Here is a 22,660-nt window from a genome sequence, read left to right on the forward strand (position 1 = left end):
ACCGCGGCCGCGCCGCGCGTAGCCGCGGGCAACGCTGTTTTGATTTTTACCTCCTGGCTTCTGTCTCTGTCTCTCTCTCTCTCTCTCTCAGTCCGCGTGTGTCCACACTTGTCATCTGAAGTCCGTCCCGTCTTCCGTCTTCAGTGCTTTGTGTCTCTGTCTTTACTGCAGCTCTGTGTGCGCGTCTGTGTGTGTGTGCGTGTGCGTGTGCGTGTGTGTGTGTGAGTGTTTGTATGAGTGTGTGTGCGTGTGTGTGTGTGTGTGTGCGCGCGTGTGTGTGTGTGTGTGCGTCCGTGTGTGTGTGTGTGTGTGGAGGAGAGTAGTCTGTGAGAGAGATATGTATGCTGAGAGGATAGGAAAATTGTAAAAATCTTTTTAATGTGCTTTGCATTGTATTTGTGCGTTTTTCCACTTTGCGTGTGTGCAAGTGTGATCTTGTGCGTGTGTGTACGCATGTATGTGTGTGTGTCTGTGTCTGTGTGTGTGTGCGTGCGTGCATGTGTGTATGTGTGCATGTATGTGTGTGTGTCTGTGTGTGTGTGTGTGTGTGTTTCTGATTCTCTCTGAATTCTCAGTCTGTGGCTGCCCCTTGTGATGTGGCTGTTGATATGTCAGTCTGAGCCAAGGATCTATGATAATAAAATTACCTTTCTGTCTTTCTCTTCCTTCCATCTCTCTCTTTATCCATTCCCCCCCCCCCCCCCCCCCCCCCCCCCCCCCCCCCCCCCCCCCCCCCCCCAGGGCACTCAGCTCATCTTCAATGCTGCCAAGGAGCTGGGCCAGCTCTCCAAGCTCAAGGTAAAGACGCCCCCCACCCCCCCATTCAAAGCTTACTACCTCCAGCGCGGGCAGAGAAATCTTCTCTGCTCTGCTTCAGTCTTCTAAACTAAACCACCACCTTCGTAAAGACAGCATTATTACTGTAAGGGGGGGGGGGGGGGTGCTTCAGTTTTCTAAACCACCACCTTTGTGAAGACAGCATTATTACTATAAGGGGTGGGGGGTGGGGGGTGGGGGGTGCTTCAGTCTTCTAAACTAAACCACCACCTTTGTGAAGACAGCATTATTACTATAAGGGGGCGAGGGGGGGGTGGGGGGCGGGGGGTTTTTAATTCTCTGATTCAGGGTGTGAGTTGTCAGGGTCAGGCCCCTTTGATGGACTCACTGCTTACTGCTTTTCCTCTCCAGGAGCACATGGTCCGTGAGGAGGCCAAGGCGCTCTCTCCCAAACAGTGTGCGGTGGTGGAGCTGGCTCTCGACACCATCAAGGTAACCCCCCAGGGGAGTCCCCAAACCCCCAGGGGAGTCCCCAGCCACCGGTGTCGGGGCGCATCATGGATGCCATCTGCATGCATTCAGGATTTGCGTTTTGGTTCTTGGTTAGCATTGAGTAACTTGAGTTAGGGCTTTTGGGAGATTAGGGAGACGAATTAAATTAAACTGAGAGGACAGGAAATATCTGCTTTGCTTGGGAGCCTTATTCGCTGGATTTGGCACCGTTGCTTAAAGATTTAAAGAGTTTTTTTAAAGTATTTTTTATTTTTTTGTCTTCAATACAGGATTTTTGCAGTGAAAACATTTTGAAAAATATTTATTTTATTTTTATTGATTGTCCCTCGTGGTGTACCGTAGGCTTCAAAACAGTAGAATTATATGGTTCAGACCAGGGACTCGTGTCCCCTACAGGGGACAAAAAATAGCTCAGGCTAATGCACTAATGTTGTCCTCCATTGTGCGTTGCTGTGGATCAGAGTGAAACAATGTAAAGTAATGTAACGTACTGGCCGTACGTTCAGCCATACATCTACCTTTCAACTGTCTCCAGGGTGCTAGGGTTTTTTTCTTCAGAGCAAGTACATTTTTTTATTACTATATTTCCATGCAGTTTTTTTTTTTAATCTAGATTTTATTTTTTTGCCAACGTTTGTGAAAGTGAAGATGAGGAAACCGAAAAAGCGTTGCTGGTTTTGCTCGCGTTTCATAAAGTTTTTTATTTTATTTTTTGCGATTCAGAGGGAAAGCAGAGACTGTTTTCTTTTCTGCTGAGTGGCGAATGCGTGCAATAAGCTGACTGTGCCGTGGTCTGCAGCGTTGGATGGGGGGGGGGGTGGATTTGGGGGGGGGGGGCATGCGTAATCACAACTGTCCGTCTCAATCCCGTCGACCGCGCACCTCTTTCCCGGCCACAGCAATACTTCCACGCGGGAGGGGTGGGGCTCAAGAAGACCTTCCTGGAGAAGAGCCCGGACCTGCAGTCCCTGCACTACGCCCTCTCCCTCTACACCCAGGCCACGGACAAGCTCATCAGGACCTTCGTGCAATCCCAGAATGCACAGGGTAAGCCCCTCCCCCCCCCCCCCCCCCCCCCCCCCCCCCCCCCCCCCCCCCCCCCCCCCCCCCCCCCCCCCCCCCGCCCCTCAATCTCTATTTCTGTCTACCCTCTCTCTTCTCCTCTAATTTCTCTTCCTTGGTCTGTTACTGCTGTTACTGCCTTTTTTCAGCCTCATTTGTCAGGAATTTTTTGGGTGGGAGTTTGGCGGGTGGGACGGGGCTGTTCTCTCTTGTCTTCTAGATCTAAATCTTAACCTTTGTTTTCCTCCTGTTCATGTACTTGTCTCCAGGGGAGCACAGTGCTTTTACTTGTTGTAATATTTTAGTTTTGTTTGTATAGAACAGAAGTGCTTGATTCAGTCTGTATTTGCCCTGAAAAATTTGGACTTTGTTTTTTGAAAGCTGTAGTGAATGTTTAATAAGATTTGGGAGAACTGCTCACAGTCTCTCCTTCCCCTCTACGAGTTTGAACGTATCTGTGATCGTCTCCCTGCTGACGTACCACAGACAGGGCCCTAATGACTCGCCCTAAAAAAATTATGATCTCTAATGTGATTAAATGAACTCCGAGACTTCCGGTTAAATTGTTTTTCCGGTAAGAGCGGCCGGCCGCGGCGCGGGGCCAGCGCGAATGTGTCGAACGAAGGATTTATCAGGTCGTCGTAGCGACGGGACGTGAGACGGCAGTGGCGCGGGGTAGCTCCGCCACGGCCCGCTGGCTGGGGCACCACCGCGGAGGAAACGCCAGCGTTCAGGAAAACAGCCTGCGGGCCGGAGATAGCCGTCCGACTGCTGCTGTCTCTCTCGCTCGCTCGCTCGCTCTCTCTCTTTCGCTTTCTGCTCTCACTCTCTTTTTTTGTCTATTTTTTCCTCTCGCACTCTCTTCCTCTCTTCTTCTTTTCTCGCCTTCTTCCGCCTACCCACTGTCTCTCGGCTAGTTCACGGAGGGAAGGGTGTGAGGTACACCCATAGCGAGGATGTGTACCCAGAGAAGGGTACGTGTGCACAAGGCCTAGGTCCTGACGAACCAGGCTTCCAAGAACAGACCAAATCTCCCCACCCCCACCCCACCCCATCACCCCCCCCCACCCCACCCAACTCCCCCAACACCCCACAAGTGTCGTAAGGCCTACCCTGTGCACATATGCACACACACATGCACTTTGAGAACGAGCCTGATGTGAACCTGCTGAATGTGTGTGCGTGCGTGCGTGTATGTGTGTGTGTGTGCGTGCGTGTGTGCGTGTGCGCATGTGTGCGTGCGTGCGTGCGTGCACGTGTGTGTGTGTGTGTGTGCGTGTGTGTGTGTGTGTGTGTGTGTGTGTGTAGGAGGCTTTATGGGGCCCCTCATATGTGTGTTTTGAAACACAGGAATGGCACTGTGTGGGGTCACATGCAGTGATGACTCTTAAAGCATGTGTCATTAGGAGGCATATACTGGTCATGTAACACGTGTGTGTTCTCAGCTTGTGTGTGTGTGTGTGTGTGTGTGTGTCTCCCTGTGAGTGGGTGAATGGGTGAGTGCATGAGTGAGAGTGAGTGAGTGAGTGAGTGATGGTACATGAGAGTGGGTGAGTCTGAATACCTTCAGGACATTGAATCCCAGAGTCTGTTTCTTGCAAGGTCTTGGAAGCAGAGATTTCTTTTTGCTTGGGTTCTCTGAATGTTGGAGTGATGATAATTTTGGTTGGCGCAGTTTGTCTGGAGGGGCTGTTTTTCCTGGACTGCCCCCCCCCCCCCAACCCGCAACCACCCACCGACACACATCCACACACACACACACACACAAACACGAACACACACTCCGTACACACTCTGTACAATCCCCCTCCCCCTTAGAGTTGGGCACCACCACCATCCTCCTCACTGAACAGCAGTGAACAGAAGTGACAGAGCTCTGGCAGAACTGTCCAATCAGCTGAGTCCTCAGGGTCAGGTGCTGTCATTCTAAATCAGCTTTCTGATTCACCAACACATTCGCAGACCCAGATGCTGAACTGATGATTCACAAATTAATGCACTGTTCGAAGTGGAGTACTTTTGATTTACTTTAGTTATACTGCATATATTTGAAGGGATCACGTTTTGTTTAGAACAAGCCTAGCATGAAGAACTTATCAAATCTAATGGCTAATCAAAGCGAAAAGTATTTATTATTATTATTATTATTATTATTATTATTATTATTATTATTATTATTATTATTATTCAGGTAGTACTTGCTATTGTCAGATATCAGCAACTTGCTTGATTGGAGTGACCACAGATTGTACAGGAGCAACATTTCATCGACCAACCGTGCGTTTGCACTTCCCTCCCAAGATTCCCGCTCCTGCTGAATTACAGTTACAGCAAATGGGCAACCCTCCAAAAAAAAAAAAAAAACCTGACGTTCGTTGATTTGGCCGGCTGGCGTCCGCTCGTCAGCGAAAGTCACTTTTCCCCGACGGCGCTGTGCGTCAGCGGCTCGAGCTCGGGCTCGGGCCGGGCCGGGCCTCCGCACGGTCATTAGTCTCTCCTGGGAGCGGCTTTTAATTTGAAGCCCAGGGCGACGTGGGGCCGCCGCCGCCGCTGCTGCCGCCTGCAGATACTCCTGCTGAAACCGCACCCTTACGACAGGCGCATTACTCATCGCGGCCCGTCTCCCGACGGTGACGCACGCACACACACGCAAACGCGCGCGCGTGCCGAGCTCCCTCGCGCTCTCCAGAGTCCTCCAGACGACCCGGGGAACGTGCGCTGCCTTGTCAGCCGGTTTTTCGCCGGCGCGTCGAATCGTCTCTGCGGTCGCGAACCGAGACGCAGACAACCGCCCCCCCCCCCACCCCGCCGTAGACTGATGAATGCTCCCTTTGGAAACGTGCAGAAAGGCACGGTACTGAGCCTGACTACAAAGCAACGGTCTGGACTGCTGACAGATTGAGGGGCGGCGAGGAGCGATGGTTTTAGCAGAGCTGAGGCTGGAGGTTTAGCTGGAGTGAGGGGCGCTGTCTGCACCTCTCGAGCTACACTAGAGTAACACCCTTACACCCCAGAATCCTCAGCCCCAACCCCCCCTCAACCCCCCTCACCACCCCCACCCCCCCCCCCCCCCCCCCCCCCCCCCCAGACAAACTGGACTGCCATTTGAATGGAGCCCCTGCTGGGCTGCACTGCATGCCTCCCTCTGCCCCCCACCCCCCCCAAAAAAAATCAGCGGCATGGAGACGATGCCCTGGACCACCTTTTGGCTCCCCGGAGACCCTTCGCGGAACCTTCTAGAGCTCATTCTGCGACTGGCGGAATGGTACGCTAGCTTACGCTAGGAGGGGAGAGACACCTCGAAGAGACGGGACGGGTGTCTGCGGTCTCTCTCTCTCTCCTCCTCCTCGGTAACCTCGTAAGCATTTTAAATACGCTCTAGCACTCTTCATTTATGTGCTTCCTGACATCCGGATGGGTTCAGTTTCCCCCACCTATCTAAGAGCTACAACTCAAAATGGAGGTTCTGCAAAGGGTCGGGTGGGCCCGGAGAAGGTTCCGGTCCAGGTGCTGACCGCTCCTCATGCTCGCTCTGGGCAAAAAGGGGGAACCCAGAACTGGTCCTGACTGGATACATCTCAGCATGTGAACTTCTTTTTCTTTTTGTGATCCTGCCTGCTCCAGTGAACCACAGGACAAAGAAGGAGAACCCTTCAGTCATCCTTGTCAAATGAACCATAGCACCTCTCTCTCTCTCTCTCCTTTACCTCATCCTTCGTTCTGCACCCAGCGAGTGTTTTCTACCGACCCATCGGGTCAGTGTGCAGCTATGGTTTGGGAGTGGAACACCCCCCGCCCCCATCCCCTACAGGGGTGCAATCGAGCCAATAATATCAGTATTTTGGAATGAACTTTATATCGGGGCTACTCAGCCCCAGGTCCTGCAGGCTGCAGTGTCCGCTGGTATTCACTCCATCCATGCACTACAACACCTGATTTCACTAATGAGCTCACTTCCTGAACCAAGGAGGTAAAGTAACAAGTGAAATCAGAAGCCGTAGGGCAAGGTTGGAGCAAATACTTGCAGACACTGTGGCCCGCAGGACTTGGAGTTGAGTACCGCTGCTTTATAATAAAAATACTAAAATCTTATATGTCAATATTTGGAAAAGAAATGGGGATAAGCAATGAGTATCACTGTCCCTTGAAATGCTAATAAAAAAAAGTTATATATTTTATCCTCCAAAAAAAAAGAATATGTCCCTGAAAATATCTGGGCAAGATCCATGAACATCAGCCAAGGAAATTGTTCCCAAAGTACCCCACTCATAGCTGCGACCTCCTGCATTATCCTGTTTGAAGACTAACTGCAGCTATGGATGCCTTGTCTCAGATCCCTCCTGTCTTACGTAGTGAATTATACACTATAACAGTCTCAGACTCAGTCTGGCAGAAGTGCATTTCCTTTTTTCCCCCCCTTACTGGTGGACTTGCGTTTGGCTTGAACTACATGAACTTTCGTTCCTTTTGGCTTTTTGTGCGGATGGTGACAGAAACGAGGCATCCTGGTTGGCTGAGAGTTGGTCGATAGCGGGCGAAACGCTTTTCCCCCCGGCACGGACGTCTGATTTTGTTTCCTCGTCCGCTGACCCTCGTTCCAGGTTCAGGGGTGGACGACGCCGTGGGAGAGGTGTCCATCCACGTGGAGATCTTCACCCATCCCAATACGGGGGAGCACAAGGTCACGGTGAAGGGTGAGTCTGTCCCACGCTGGCAGCGCCCATGTCGTTCCGGGACCGTCAGAAAACACTCGAGGTTTTGTTCAAGGTGCCTTTGTGCCCTGGATGACGGCCATTTCACAGCCAGGCGATGTTTGATCATCGTTTACTGCCATTACATTACATTACATTACAGGCATTTAGCAGACGCTCTTATCCAGAGCGACTTACACAACTTTTTACATTGTATCCATTTATACAGCTGGATATACACTGAAGCAATGTAGGTTAAGTACCTTGCTCAAGGGTACAACGGCAGTGTCCTTACCCGGGAATCGAACCTGCGACCTTTCGGTTACAAGCCCAGTTCCTTACCCACTGTGCTAGACTGCCGGTTATCACATTTGTCGCAATGGCTTTTGGCTTACACTGGAGCGACGAGACTTAAATCGCATTGAACTCTGACCCCCGTTGCTGACTCTGTTGTCATGACAACGTCGTAGAACATTTCCATCGCTCGTAAATCAATCATCTTCAGCGTTAAGTGCAAACGACTCTACTCTACTGGTGACGCGTTCCATTGTCCGTTTACGGGTTTATGCATTTTATGAGTTGACAGCATTCGACATCAATATAAGTCGTGCGACGGTGGAATGTCGGTGATAAAGTCCACCGGGAAAATGTGCATTGCCAAACTGTAAGCTGGGCTTAAGAACATGCACAAACATCAATGTAAAAACGTGAGTTACATCTCCCTCCGTCCCCTCCCCCGAATTTAGTGGTGGCGGCCAACGACCTGCGGTGGCAGACTTCGGGGATCTTCAGGCCCTTCGTCGAGGTCTTCATCATCGGACCGCACCTCAGCGACAAGAAGAGGAAGTTCGCCACCAAGTCAAAGAACAACAGCTGGGCTCCGAAGTACAATGAAACTTTCGCATTGTGAGTCTGGCAGCAATCGTGTTATTTTCTCTTTGTGTTCACAGTGTTCACAGTGTCCGCCGTTGATATCATAACTCTGTAACAAGGTTTTAGTGCTCAGGGATCATTACAACAGTTGTGTCTCTCTCCAGTCTATTCCATATCATGTAATTACAGCGTCCTCATATATGGCATCAGACCCTTTCTTAGAATTACAGTCTGTTTAGCCTAGCCTACGCTGCACACAAAATAGTCTATAATTAGAGAGTTTGGGACAGTGAAAGAGATTATAGGGTGTAGTTAGTTTGGAAGGTCATGTACAGACAATCTCAATTCCATATATATATAGGTATTTTATACGCATTTTGCTATATATATAGCATATTTAATTTAGAACATTTTTACGTTGATCTATTGCTCTCCATTTTTGGTTCATCACATTGCGTCTATTGAGCAAAATAGCCAAAGGTACACCTGCTAGTTTTCAACAGCACCCTATTCATTGTAGCAGGAAAATGGGTCAGTAGCTTTTTACTTGGCTACAGACAACATCCCTTCTTAAAACTCTGTAAAAACCTAAGTAACATATCGGTGCTCCCTTTACATCAGTCACAATTAAGATAAGGAGAACGTAATTATATATTAAAAAAACTTGTCGACCAGAATATTTACCCAGAACAAATTAAAACACATTTTAACCCTTTGAAGGTGTAAGAATATTCTTAACTGAGCATTCTAACGCTGATGTAACAATCACTACTGGTAACAATGAAAGCAGTGGAGTTCTAGAACACGGCCTAATAATTTAGAAAAAAAAACATTCCACTGGCCGCTCAGAGGTCCAGGATAAGTGGAAGATAAAGCGGCTCTGTTCTGACGTCTCCCCCCCCCCCTCACCCCGCCCCAGCACCCTGAGCAGCGAGGCGGGGCCCGAGTGCTACGAGCTGCAGGTGTGCGTGAAGGACTACTGCTTCGCGCGGGAGGACCGGACGGTGGGCATGGCGGTGCTGCAGCTGCGGGACGTGGTGGCGCGGGGCAGCGTGGCGTGCTGGCTCCCGCTGGGCAAGCGGGTCCACATGGACGAGACGGGTCTGACCGTGCTGCGCATCCTGTCCCAGCGCAACAACGACGACGTGGCCAAGGAGTTCGTCAAGCTCAAGTCCGACCAGCGCTCGGCCGAGGAGGGCAGGGGGAGCTGAGCGCCGCCCGCCCGCGCGCGCGCGACACCCTCTCAGGGATGGGGCCCCGAGCTACCCGCTACACTGCCCCCCCCCCACCCCCCTCTCTCTCTCTCTCTCTCAAGCTCTCTCTCCCTCTCTCTCAAGCTCTCTCTCCCCCTCCCTCTCTCTCTATCTATCTCTCTCCCTCCCTCTCTCTCACTCTCTCTATCTCTCTCTTTCTCTCTATATATATATATATATATCTCTCTCTGAGTCCACTTGCTCCTTTGCACTGACACATACACACACACACACATAACTACACACACACACACACACTCATACAAGTCCATACATGCAGGTACACACACAAATAACTACAGAGGACACGCTGACAAACTCAAGTGGACAGCCTGCCGTACACTTACTCTCCCACGGACACGCAAACACGCACTGCCCTGTCTTACTACCTACGGTGTCCTTACAACGGGGGGACCCTGTCCCCACCACTCCAGCAGCTGTCCTCACCCTCTCCAACAGCGATAACCACACACACCGACTCACTGAAACACATACACACCAACCAACAGCCAGAGTCGAACATATACTCACTACATTTTCTAGTTAACACGTGATTTTATTTTCAAGTAAGATACCTTTTTTTTTTTTTTGAAAAACCAATGATCAAAAAGCAAAAAAAAAAAAAAGTGAATATTTATCTACGAGAGGCAGAATTACAGCATGCAATTTAGGGAAAGAAGCTCTCCCCTTCCGACATTCCCTCTCTTTTAACTGAAAAACGATTACAGAAATATGTCAGGGTATGTCTGCGTTCACAGGGTTATAAGTTTTTGTCGTTCCTCTGCTTTTACCCCACTCTCTCGCCTTCTTCCCTGACCACATCAACTGCACAGTCTTCAACCCGGACAAAATATACCTCTCTCTAGGCCAATCTGCAAAAACCAAGTCCCCACTAAGACTGTGTATTTCAAGGATGCTCAAATTTGGCTCTCGGGGGCCAGCAGCACTGCTGGTTGTCACTCCTCTTCCTCGTCCAATCAGGGACTGTTTTAAACCTGACGCACCAGTCTCTGGCCAATCAGGGACATTATTGGACTGTGGACTGTCAGGCAGAAGAAGAGAAAACCAGCAGTACTGCTGACCTTGAGGAGCAGATACGAGTATCCCCGGTGTGTCTGATTGGTTATAAGAAGACCAGAGGTGTGTTTGATTGGTTATAAGAAGACCAGAGGTGTGTTTGATTGGTTATAAGAAGACCAGAGGTGTGTCTGATTGGTTATAAGAAGACCAGAGGTGTGTTTGATTGGTTATAAGAAGACCAGAGGTGTGTCTGATTGGTTATAAGAAGACCTGAGGTGTGTTTCCTGTCTCAGCAGAGGACGACTTAGGCTCAGCTTGAGTTTAACACCATCCCTCCCTCCTCCTTCGCAAAAAAAAAAAAAGAGTCTTTGGAAGTCCTCAAAGAGAAAGAACATGGAAGCTCTAATTAGCATGCTGTTTTTAGTGACGCGTATGGTAACAGCGGCGAGAAGACTTTGCACTTGAAAATTTTTTTATTTATTTATTTTGTAGGTGTGAGATGTTTTTGCGAGAATGAGTTTGTCTTTCTGTCTGTTTGAGAATTCACTTCCACCGCCCCCCCCCACCCCCCCCACCTCCAGATTCATGTAGACCCCCTTTCATTCTGTTGCTCTGTCTGTCTCAGCAGTTCCCCTTGTACATAATAACACCCCTGCATGCAGAATCAAGCCTCCCTAGCACTGTGATTAATTTCATGTGCCCTTGTGGATTAGTATAGACTGAACCCCTCATTTTGACCATATATAATACAAATATGTATATTGCTTTATATTATATACATAAATGTACATCAGAGGAGAGCCTTTAAAGTTAGAGAATACACAGTAGTACAGTGACTAGCCTATTTATTTTGTTATTATGAGAAACTGCCTAAGTGTCTTTATCTTGGGGGACGTTATTTGTGAAGTTTGTTTGCTTGTCGAGGCGAACACATTCCACTGCAAGCCCTACGGTTTTGGGGGCCACTTCTTGTTCAGGGCCACTCCTCGTGCCCAAACCCCCCCCCCCCCCTGCAGAAACACGCCCCCCCCCCCCCCCCCCCCCCCCCCGGCCCCCGCAGCGTTGCAGAAGTCCGCCTTTGGGCCGGGGTTCAAAAGAAACCGCTTACAGGGACTTAAACTTCAGAGGAGCGACTTGCGCTGCGGACCGCACTTCCTCCTCCTTCCTCCTCCTCCTCCTCCTCCTCCTCTCCCTTCTGTTATCCTGGGAAAGCACAAAGCAGGCCTCCACCGCGCTCCCAAACGGGGGGGGGGGGGGGGGGGGGGGTGAACCACAGCCCAGTCTCGCTCTCGGCCGACGGGACCCCCGAGGCAAACCCACGAGGACAGGAACAGGAAACGCATCACGCCAAGGGCTACGCGACCGTTTTAGCCCCGCCCCCCCCGCGCTGTCCGAGAGGCACGGCCGCTATCCTCCGACCTCCGACCTCCGACCCTACGAAGCACAGTCCAGCGCCGTCGCCGTCGCCGTCGGCGATGAGACCGCAGGCGAAGGACGGCGTCTGCGTACAGGACTCTGGGCGAACCGCGGACAGCGCTCGCGTTCGCGTTAGCCTCGCTGCGGCGCTGGTGCCATTCGCATTCTCACGCTCGACTTCTTCGTGGAAAAAACGCTCGTGAGCCGAGCCAAGGGTGACGTGCACACTGTACCGTGTGATTTTTATACTTTTATTTTGTGTGTGTGTGTAAATGTTCACAATGCACACATGGCATCAGGGCTGCAAACTAGACATCAGTCATAGGTCAACCACCACCCCACCCCCCCCCTCCCCCCCCACCAACACACACCCCACCCAGTATAATATTCAGACTAAGTAATGTGACTGATGCACATCCCTTAGGATAACACGCAGTGGATGCATCCTTCAGCAGCTGTAATTATCATTGTCAGGCTACTAAGTGTGTGTTTCGCCAAGTACAGGCTGACAGTTGAACACTGGATCTGTTAATACAACTGGCTTATATTAAGACCTATGTTATTAATCTTTAATACTATTATTGATCTTCATCCTCCCTCTCCATGTCTTGCTCCTCGGTCAACTGGATCCTCCAGAGTCTCAATCCAGAATTAATTCAGATATAGGAGCTGAGCTGGTCGGGTTGATAGAGACAGGAACTTGTCTCCGTGCAGCTGCTAAGATTTTCTGCGCTCTTTGGCCAGTTGATGTCTGGATTCATCTGTGAGAACTGGAGTCGTAACAATCAGTCCTTCCGGAAACCACCACGCCCCTTTTCCCCCACCCTTCGAATTAATCTGCAACTTAACTTCTATGCATTTATTATTCTATGAAACTTAGCTGAGTAGAACAGTCTGTTTTGAACAGTCCTGAAATGTTTACAAATGTGAAATATTAATATCAGCACAAAAGAGAAAAGAAAGAAAAAAAAAAAGAAAAAAAACTACGTGCGTGTGGAGTCGTGTGGTTTCTGTTTTTCCAAACGGGGCAGGTTCCTGAGCTGCGGGTACTGAACAGAGAGCAGTGAAGAACACAGTTTCGCCACCAACCGGTTTAGCGTAGCCGCCGCACTTTTTACCGGTCCCGACCGACGGGTTTTTGGCCCGGTCGAAAAGGCGTCGGGAGTCGGCCGCCCGAACGCTGAGATTTTCCGCTTCGAGGTTGGGGCGGTCACGTGACATTGGTCATGTGGTTGTGCGCCCCTCGTCCAATCACTGGCCGGGGGGAACGGCGTCGCTCTCAGCGACTGTTACCGTGTTGCTTCAGAGACGACCGTTGGAAGTAGCTATCGCGGGTATGGCACTGTGCGGTAACGCCGTTGACAACGATGTTTATCAATCGCCCCTCCCCCCCCCCGCCCCCAAAAGAAACCCTCCCTGCTAGGCCTGCAAGTAAATGTGGGTGTTGATATCAGAGGACACACACACACAAGCACATGTGCACACATGCACACACACACACACACACACACATAAAATGGCATGGGACCATGCAAACACGCACGGAAGCACAATTTTAAAAAGCACATTACGGCTAACAACACACTACCACGTAGACACAAACAGGGATGCCCACGCTGTAAATAGGAAGAAGTGCATGATGGGAAACACCTTTCTTGTGCCAGCACGTGTCTTTTTGATGTTACTTGCCAACTGTTGTCTTATGTTCGGTTTTAACTTTTTATTTTAATATTGGAGTAATTTAATTTCTTTTCTATTTTTCAAAGGCTTGTGAATATATAAATATGTATTACTGATGTGTAGTGGTACAAAGTACTCGCATGAGAGATTTTTTTATACGAAAGATGTTTATAATTTTTTTTATTATGGTTGTTCTTATCGGGGAACGGAGGTGGAGCATCGTTGTGTTTCTGCTTCCAATAAAAAAAAAAAGTTTTAAAAATGTAGCTCCTGGTGTCACGCTGTTTTTTCCGTCTCACAAAATCATTTCAGACGAGTCACTCAAGCAATAAACATAGGGAGGTGGGTTCCATGTGAGTTCTGTGGCACTACTGTAACGTCTCGTAAGTTCAGAAGCAAGGCCATTTTTGTTGTGTGTCCGCCATTTTGTAATCTGATCCGTACAATGCATGAAATATGCAAGCGATCATCTGTTACTGAGTGGTTGGTGTCATGACTCATAAACAGTACAATATATGAACTAATATAACAACATATTAGAATAACATGTTATTCTTATGAACAGCAGTTAAGAAATAATTACTGTGCTATGAGACAAAATAAAATAAAGTGGACATTCATTCTGTCTCATCTCCTCTTAAAGAACAGAATGATGGTCTTTTTTTCCCTGAAGAGAATCAGCCATTGCTTAAACCAACAGTTTTATTCTGTTAGATATTTTGGGATGGAACATCTGCAGCAATCTTACTGCAGATACTTAATACCTAATATTGATATTTATATCGTATTTAATAATAAATACTGAAATTAATGTTAAACGCTGTAATTGTTTGCAATGTTTTTTTTTAATTGTAATAACTGAAGATGACTCAGGACGCCCATCACTGAGAACCTGCCGACAGACATTACCAATCAGCACAGAGATGCCGAACCGTTGACTGCCTCTTGAAAATCCAACAAAAATAAAAAATTAAATTGAGCGTTTGTTTGGTTCACCTTCTGGAAGCCGACTAAACCCGAATCGCGACTCAGACCCTGCGCAGGAAAGAAAGCCTGAGGGATTCTGGGATGTCCAGCCGGTCCGCGCGCAGCGGAGGGGGCGGCAGGCGAGGGAAGGTGACGGGGAAGACGCGGCGCACGTCCAGGAGGATCTGGCGCGTCTGACCCTCCGAGCGCTCCTTCAGGAGTCCCTGAGGGGGCGAAAACACAGAACCACGGCAACCAGAGGAGCCGCCGCGGACGGGCGTGGTCACGCGGAAGTGAAGATGATGATTTGCCATGGTGACTGAATTCAGTAAATCAGGGAGGCAGTGGCAGAAAGCCGTGGGGTGGACTGAACTTGAATTCGTTCAATTTCACAGGTGGAATTGGAATTAAAATGAAAAAAATCGCAAGCCAGATGACAAATGTGACGATGACTAGAATGAGGATAATTAGGATAACGAGGAAGATCACAGTTGGAGATTCATGATGACGGCACTGACACAGAGAAATCATAATTTGTTCATCTCTGATACAGCGGCGTCCCATCTTACCTGAAAAGAGCTGATGTGGACTCAGGGTTTTGTTCTAGCCCAGCACTGTGACATTCAGGCATCATAGTGCTGGGCTAAAACAGAAACCTGCACCCACACTGACCCTTCTTGGATATGATTGGACGCCCCTGCTCTAATATCTTAAAAATTGTGTCCGAACATTGAAAAGCGTGACTGTGTTTACTCACCTGAACAATGCGGATAAAATTGAGAGTCACCCTCTCCTCAAGATCGCTATCAGGCGTATAGAGACCCAGAATCTTCACAATCTGCAACACAAGTTGGCCACAGCAGGTGAAGTTTTGTTTCATTTTTTTTTTGTTTTTTCTGAACTGAAATAGCTGAAACTGCACGATGCTGCAGAGCAGCCCCACCTGCTGGCCGGAGAGGGCAGTGCAGGTGCGGACGAGGGCCCGCGCGTCAGCCTCAGACTTCTTGCCGACTTGCAGCAGCTGGGCAGCCTGGATGAGAGGCTCCAGAGTGGCAACAGCGCCCCCTGCCTGCAGCCCTCGGCTGCGCAGCCACTCCTCCAGCTGGCTGACATTGTACCTGGCGAAGAGGCGAGACACAAGACGGTGAAACTCTTAGATCTGAAACCGCCACCAGGTAAAAAGTCCTGGGGTCAGAAAGTAAAAATCCTGCCTTGTGTTCCTTCCACCCATGAACTCAGCCCAGCTGATTCCACTGATTAGTTCAATCTCTGGATTTGAATTACCAGGATTTGCTAATTTGCTAATCTGCAAATTCAGGTGATTGGAACAAAATACTGAGGAGGACTTTTACTTTCTGGACCTGGATTTTCCACCACAAACCTCCCCCCCTCCCCCCTCCCCCCTCCCCCCTCCCCTCTCAGTTCACCTCCTCTGACCAGACCAGCAGTGTGAGGGTTTCACAGAGCCATTAATCTCCATTCTGCGCTTACTGCCAGGCTGTCACAGTGGCCTGGCCCGCGGAATTAGCCCTGGTGCCCAACCGCCCACCGCCACCCGTCAGCTGGTGACCGGGGGTGACCTCGCCCTGGAACGCAAGCCCCACCTGACCTGCAGGCCACGCCCACCGGTGACCTCATCGCGGAACCCACCTGATCTGCAGGCCACGCCCAGCGGTGACCTCAGAGCAGAATCCACCTGACCTGCAGGCCATGCCCAGCGGTGACCTCATCGCGGAAAACAAGCCCCACCTGACCTGCAGGCCACGCCCACCGATGACCTCATCGCAGAACCCACCTGATCTGCAGGCCCCGCCCACAGCTGCACAGGTCCTTGCGCAGCAGCAGGCTGTTCAGGGCGGTGGCCACCAGCAGGTGGGAGAGCTGGCGGAAGGCCTGTCCCAGGAGGCCGAGGGGCAGGGCCTGGCGCGTCATGGCGGCGTGGAGGGCGCCCAGCTCCTTCAGCACCGCCCCCATGCTGGCCCCGGCCCCCGCCCCCGGCTCCGCCCCCGCCCCGCCCGTCCGGGCGTCGGACCCCGCCCTCTTTCGGGAGCTGCTGGGTTTCCCCCCGGAGACCGACAGCCCCGGGATCGACTCGCTCTCCAGCATGGCAGGGACTGAGGGGGGGGGGGGGGAGAGGGGGAGAGGGGGAGAGAGGGAGAGAGAGGGGGAGGGACAGGGAGGGACAGGGAGGGAGAGAGAGAGGGAGAGAGATAGGGGAAGAGAGAGAGAGAGAGATAAAGAGGGAAAGAAAGAGGAAAACACAGGGTATGTTTACATCAATAGGAAAATGTATTATATATTATTTCTCAGTTTACAAATTTGACTTAATGAATTTTGAATGGAAAAAATTTGGCTTAATGAACAATTTAAATGTAAAAAAAAAAAAAAAAGAGAGAGAGATGGCCTTTAGAGTCCGGCAGTAAGCCCACCTATGATTGGCTGCAGGCGGCTCTCCGTGATGGACAGCAGCTGCTGATAGGCCTGGATGGAGAGGTCGCTCAGCGCCCGCCGCGGCTCGCTCAGGTCCGCGGAGAGAAGGACCGGCTCCTCCGAGCCGCCGCTACCGTCCTGGGGAGAGCAGAGCAGGAGGAGGGAAGCCTTCCCAAAACACCGTCCCACAGCTCCCGCTCAACACCCTGCTGGTCACTATCGGCTATAGCATGGCTAAATTTTGCTATGAAAAATGCATGCCCAAACGAGTGTAAGGCTCAAATGAGTGTAACACTTTCACGGAAAAAGAGTTGTCCACTCTTAGCTCCAAAAGTTACTTTTTTTTAATTAATAATGAAAAATAAGTGCAATTCCAAGCTCAAAATGAGAACGTCACTCGTGAAACTGGACTTGTCTGCTTAGCTTGCACTTCCAAAATTCTGGTATGTAAAATACAAATAAGCAGATTCAATGTCATTTTCCATTTAGCGCATGAGACGCTAAGGGTAGGCAGAACTAATCAACAGATGATTTATGAATCAGGGGAAAAGCCTGTCATTGTGTTTGCAAATATTGCAGGGCTCTTGTTCCAAACAAATCACTTTACTAACACGACTGGATGTTTATCAAAAGAAAAAAGTACTCTCAGCAACTCAAAAGAAAAATAACTTTTCTTTATACGTGCAGAGAAAATGACTGTTTAAATAATGCAGCAGTGAGAGCAGCAGTTTTGTACCGACACCTCATCGGTCAAACTGTCAGTGTTCTATGAGACAGACGTGCTGACTGACACATAATGCTACAAGCACAACAGAAATCCCAGACACACACACACACACACTCACACACACATACACATACACACTCACACATGCGCACACACTCATACACACAGGCACACACACACTCACACATGCGCACACACACATACACACAGGCACACAGGCACACACACACAGGCACACACAGGCACACACAGGCACACACAGGCACACACAGGCACACACACACACACACACACACACACATACACACACACACCTGGTGGGTGGAGTGTTGGGTCAGGAGGTCAGTCAGCAGGCAGATGTTCTTCAGCCAAAGCGCAGTCATGTCCACATCGTTACAGTGTTTCTGGTTCAGGAGGAGAGTACAGCACAGGTAAGCACAGGTAAGCACAGCGGTACAGGCATGCATAGGTCAACACAGGTGTGTACAGGTCAGCAAGGTAAGTACAGGACAGCACAGGAGAGCACAGATGAGCACGGATATACACAGGTATGCACAGGTGAGCATAGGAGAGCAGAGGTCAGGACAGGCTAGCACAGATCAGTACAGGTTTGCACAGGTGTGCACAGGCCAACACAGGTCCGCAAGTTCAGTAGAGCTCAGCACAGATGAGTACAGATCAGCACAAGAGAGCACAGTTGAGCACGGATGTACACAGGTGTGCACAGGTGAGCACTGGAGAGAGCACAGATAAACATAGGTCAGCACAGGTGTGTACAGGTCAGCAGAGGTCACAGCTCACTGCACTGACACCGAGGACACAGGTAAAAAAAACCGGACTGAACCTTGAGCGCCCCCTTGAGGCCGACGATGGCAGCGGTGCAGAGAGAGCGCGCCCGCGCTTCGTCCCCGCTGCAGTCCGCCTGGCGCACGCACAGGAAGAGCACGCCGGCCGCCAGCCCCGGGGCCAGGGAGAGGGCGCTGTCCACCCGCACGTCTGACACACAAAGGTCAAAGGTCACAGTCACTGTCACAACACCACCAGCAGCCACGGACACTATTAACAACACACAGCGAGTAACAGTCACTGTCACTGTCATCACCAAGGGAGCCATCAGGGATTTTGGGCCCCACAACAAGATCTCACACTGGGCCCAACCACTCCAGAAAATCCTACGTACTAATATTTTTTAAGACACTCCCCGCACCCCCCCCCCCCCCACCCATCACACACCCTGATGGTGCCCGTGGTCATCTTCACACCATTGCAGTATCAAGTAAAAGCTGAGATGTTCCTGTAACAAGTATAATTATACAGCTGAGGGCAGTGCAGCCGTAACCGGCAAGAACACTCACACCGCAGAACTGGAGTGTCTAAACAGAGCATCGTGAGTCACGTGTTCCGCTGACTGATGGGTGCATAAGCACGCATGCAGTTTTCGCTGTGTTGACCTTGTCCTGCAGATTAATCCCACCCGTTTTGCGATCTCTGCTGCTGCAAAAGCACTTTAAGTCCCCTGTGTCTGAGTGCGTGCGCATTGAGTGGGAGAATTCAAGCACATAATTAGGGGTTCCATCAGAAAAAAAAGGCCTTTGTGTAGCCAAGGCTGATCTGTACAAATTTAGATTTGTACAACATAAACACGAAACATTCATTTAGAAGGCATGTTGACAGTATTATTTAATGACCATGACTAACGCAGGCTTTATTACCATATCTGCACCGGCGATTCACAATTCACAAAGGAAACCCAAGTGTTCACCCATGTTTGTGTGGTCTTGCAAACTGAAAATCGACAGTACGTCATTTCACAGTACAAACCTGCTGATTTCGGACACTGAGAATGATTTCCACCAGCTTGATATGGTGGAATGCAGGTATAAGATACTTAAAAGATTATTTGTTTTACCGCTACTGACCAAGGGCACCCTCTGGCACCTTATTGTCCATTCCTGTGGACATGATTCACTTCAGTGAGTGAAGTGTCGAATTTTAAGTGGTCAAGTAAGAGTTTCGTTTTGGTTTCTTTTAGGTTTCTTCCCAGGATTCAATTTGGCATCAGAGATACTGTCAATTATGATATTACGGCCCGAGAGAACTTCCAATGCGTACATGAAGCTTCAGAACAGAGCTGCCCAACCCTGTTCCTGGAGATCTACCGTCCTGTAGGTTTTCACTCCAACCCTAACAAAGCACACCTCATTCAACAGCAAGAGATTTTACGGAGATTTTCCTTACCCATTCCGGTACCGTCCACTACACTACAGTACTCTACAGTGTACACTGGGCTTCTAACCCAAAGGTCACAGGTTCGATTCCCGGGTAGGATACTGCCGTTGTACCCTTGAGCAAGGTACTTAACCTGCATTGCTTCAATATATATATCCAGCTGTATAAATGGATGCAATGTAAATGCTGTGTAAAAGTTGTGTAAGTCACTCTGGATAAGAGCGTCTGCTAAATTCCTGTAATGTAATGTAATGTAAAGTAATGTAGTAGAATCAGGGGTGTCAGATTTGGACTGAAGTGAAAGCCTACAGGACAGTAGATCTCCCAGGAACAGGGTTGGGCAGCCCTGCTTTAGGGAGAGATTAGGACCTCTCTGCAGACCTGTGACCAGGTTCTTCAGTAGCTTCGCCTCGTCCCTCTTCCTGCACTCCAGGAGCCCCGTTAACTCCGCCCTCTTTTGGGTAGGCGGGACTTCCTGTCCAAAGGGCAAGGCCACGGTGGAGCCTAAGAGGGAAACAGAAAAGGGTCGGGGTGGATTTGAGTGTGCATCTGTGTGCTGTGTGTATTTCTGTGTGTGTGTGTGTGTGGGTATGTGCGTGTGTGTGTGTGTCTGTATGTGCATGTCTGTGTGTGTGTGTGTGTGTGTGTGTGTGAGTGTGGGACACAGACCCATGTGTATCAGTGCTCTCCTCAGTGTGACTGTGTGTCTCAGCTCCTTCAGTTCCCTCCTCAGCCTGAGGCACTCCTGCTCCCTCACCTCCACCTGCTCCATCAGGTCCTGCGCACACACACACACACACACACACACACACACATAACTACACATCAGGTCCTGCACACACATACCCACATCACTACACATCAGGTCTTAAAACCAAGAAGAAACGCACACACAGAACTAAATACCTCACTCATACAGTGCTAGAAACTCCACACGTTACTACACAGAATACCCTCACAGCACCAAATACTAAGTAAACCACAGGAAAACACTGATATGAAACAAAACAATGCATCAGCACTTACAATATTGTCAGACAGCAGTAAATTGATGGCGTCGTGGTCAGGGGTGAAGTGGGGTGAGTCAGGGGTCATCAGTCTGTCCCTCGGGCTTTGAACCCGCAGCCGCAGGTTAGAGAGCTCCTCCTCCCACTGGGACCTCTGGGATAGCAGCTGGTCCTCCAGAATCCTGCGGGGAGACACGGGGAAATGTTGTCATGGTCGCCAACAACCTCTTAGAGCAGGGGTTATATCAAATAACTTTGACCTGGGGTGAAATTCGTACACAGAAAATACTCCTTAGTCCAAACCAGAAAGGTGTCCCCACATACACACACACAAACACAAACACACACACACACACACACACACACGCAGTTTCACAAACTAACTTTCTCTCATATCCTCACTCGCTCAAACACTCTCTAATCCACGCACTCTCAAGCACACACCCATTCACATAACACGCACACGCACTATAGCCTACATTTCAACTGGAATTGATTCGTTCAATATTATACACTTTTCTATTGATTATACGTCATTTTAATATAACTGAAGCCATGCACAGGAACATTTTTATTCTTGTTCACATTCAGTACTGGAAAGGACAGCCAGAGAAGACTTACTGGCAGGCCTGATCTGGCGCAGGGGCTGCTAACCGATGATGCCCACCTCAGAGCATTGATTGTTAGCAATGCATTATTCAGAAGCCTTTCACAGGCGTGTAGCTTCATAGCATTGTGCTGTATTACATTACGTTTATTTGGCAGATGCTTTTATCCAAAGGACACCGAAGGTCATGGCTAAACTAAGAGACACAGTATGGTAATAACGGCTGAATTGATCTACCGATATGCCCCGGCTGTAGATCTTATTTACGCACGAATAATGTCGTATTACGGTACGTGTGCGCAGACACTGAGGTCTGCAGTTGCCGCGGTGACTCACTTGTTGGCCACGCGGACGGCATCGTAAGCGTGCCTCAAGTCCTCCCCTTTCATTTTCTCTGCCGCGTCCTTGGCCACGCCCATCACGTCCATCAAGCCATCCTGCCAGCCAATCAGAGAGAACCGGTCTCAGTACCACCACAGCCCCCCCCCCCCAATGGAACAGAGAAGGAGACAAAGAGTCTGATGGACAGTCACCAGGGCGGAGTCCGGAGCCCACAGTTTCCTCTCGCAGGTGGGGGTAGTCACGCTGAGCCTCCGGTCGTCTTCGGGCACGGGGAACGGGGGCGGCCCGGAAAAGGAGGGGGACACGGGGGAGAGGGGCTCCAGAACCAGGCTCTGGGACGAGTCCGTCCGTCTGTGTCCCCGAGAACGCTGCCAAAACACGAGGCCACGAATAAAGTCTCTTTTTCCTGACAAGAGTAGATCTCATAATCCCTGGATTTAACGAACTGGCTGAATTGAAATGAATTAGAATTGAACCCAACTCTGATAGTTAATAATTAGTTTTCAATTATTGTTCCTTAGGCCATACCCCAGAACAGTAGCACAGAATACATTAGAAGAAATTATGCAAATGGTGTGCACATCTACCAGCAGCACAGCACAGATTATGGGAGTTTATGTGGAGAAGCACAGAGCAGATTTGGGGAGATTATGTGGAGAAGCACAGAGAAGATTTGGGGAGATTATGTGGAGAAGCGCAGAGAAGATTTGGGGAGATTATGTGGAGAAGCGCAGAGCAGATTTGGGGAGATTATGTGGAGAAGCACAGAGAAGATTGGGGGAGATTATGTGGAGAAGCACAGAGCAGATTTGGGGAGATTATATGGAGAAGCACTGAGCAGATTTGGGGAGATTATGTGGAGAAGCACTGAGCAGATTTGGGGAGATTATGTGGAGAAGCGCAGAGCAGATTTGGGGAGATTATATGGAGAAGCACAGAGCAGATTATGGGAGATTATGTGGAGAAGCACAGAGCAGACTTTGGGGAGATTATGTGGAGAAGCACAGAGCAGATTGGGGGAGATTATGTGGAGAAGCACTGATCAGATTTGGGGAGATTATGTGGAG

At 49.8% G+C, this 22,660-nt stretch overlaps 2 protein-coding genes across 13 annotated transcripts in view; one reads left to right on the plus strand and one right to left on the minus strand.

Moving 5' to 3' along the window:
- unc13a (unc-13 homolog A (C. elegans)) overlaps positions 1-10,563 on the plus strand; it is a 61,448-nt gene extending 50,885 nt beyond the window's left edge. For 5 of the 12 annotated variants that reach the window (XM_035414796.1, XM_035414797.1, XM_035414798.1 and 2 more), the window contains 7 exons: positions 742-798; positions 1,189-1,269; positions 2,190-2,337; positions 3,270-3,326; positions 6,954-7,046; positions 7,790-7,949; positions 8,836-10,563. In XM_035414796.1, the coding sequence (XP_035270687.1) occupies positions 742-798; positions 1,189-1,269; positions 2,190-2,337; positions 3,270-3,326; positions 6,954-7,046; positions 7,790-7,949; positions 8,836-9,127 (888 nt within the window). In that variant the 3' untranslated portion in view covers positions 9,128-10,563. The remainder of the gene's footprint in view (positions 1-741; positions 799-1,188; positions 1,270-2,189; positions 2,338-3,269; positions 3,327-6,953; positions 7,047-7,789; positions 7,950-8,835) is intronic. The other 7 variants (XM_035414799.1, XM_035414800.1, XM_035414801.1 and 4 more) reach the window with 4 other exon arrangements.
- Positions 10,564-14,133: 3,570 nt separating this feature from the next.
- si:dkey-110c1.10 (unconventional myosin-Vb) overlaps positions 14,134-22,660 on the minus strand; it is a 26,610-nt gene continuing 18,083 nt past the window's right edge. Inside the window, exons 24-36 of the mRNA XM_035414806.1 lie at positions 21,785-21,961; positions 21,588-21,688; positions 20,664-20,826; positions 20,307-20,415; positions 20,019-20,141; positions 18,253-18,404; positions 17,723-17,812; positions 16,681-16,819; positions 16,047-16,365; positions 15,195-15,369; positions 15,009-15,089; positions 14,282-14,475; positions 14,134-14,177 (exon numbers count right to left, since the gene is read on the minus strand). Of these exons, the coding sequence (XP_035270697.1) occupies positions 14,314-14,475; positions 15,009-15,089; positions 15,195-15,369; positions 16,047-16,365; positions 16,681-16,819; positions 17,723-17,812; positions 18,253-18,404; positions 20,019-20,141; positions 20,307-20,415; positions 20,664-20,826; positions 21,588-21,688; positions 21,785-21,961 (1,791 nt within the window). The 3' untranslated portion in view covers positions 14,134-14,177; positions 14,282-14,313. The remainder of the gene's footprint in view (positions 14,178-14,281; positions 14,476-15,008; positions 15,090-15,194; positions 15,370-16,046; positions 16,366-16,680; positions 16,820-17,722; positions 17,813-18,252; positions 18,405-20,018; positions 20,142-20,306; positions 20,416-20,663; positions 20,827-21,587; positions 21,689-21,784; positions 21,962-22,660) is intronic.

This window comes from Anguilla anguilla, chromosome 4 (assembly GCF_013347855.1).
Source record: "Anguilla anguilla isolate fAngAng1 chromosome 4, fAngAng1.pri, whole genome shotgun sequence".
NCBI classification, from domain to species: Eukaryota; Metazoa; Chordata; class Actinopteri; order Anguilliformes; family Anguillidae; genus Anguilla; species Anguilla anguilla.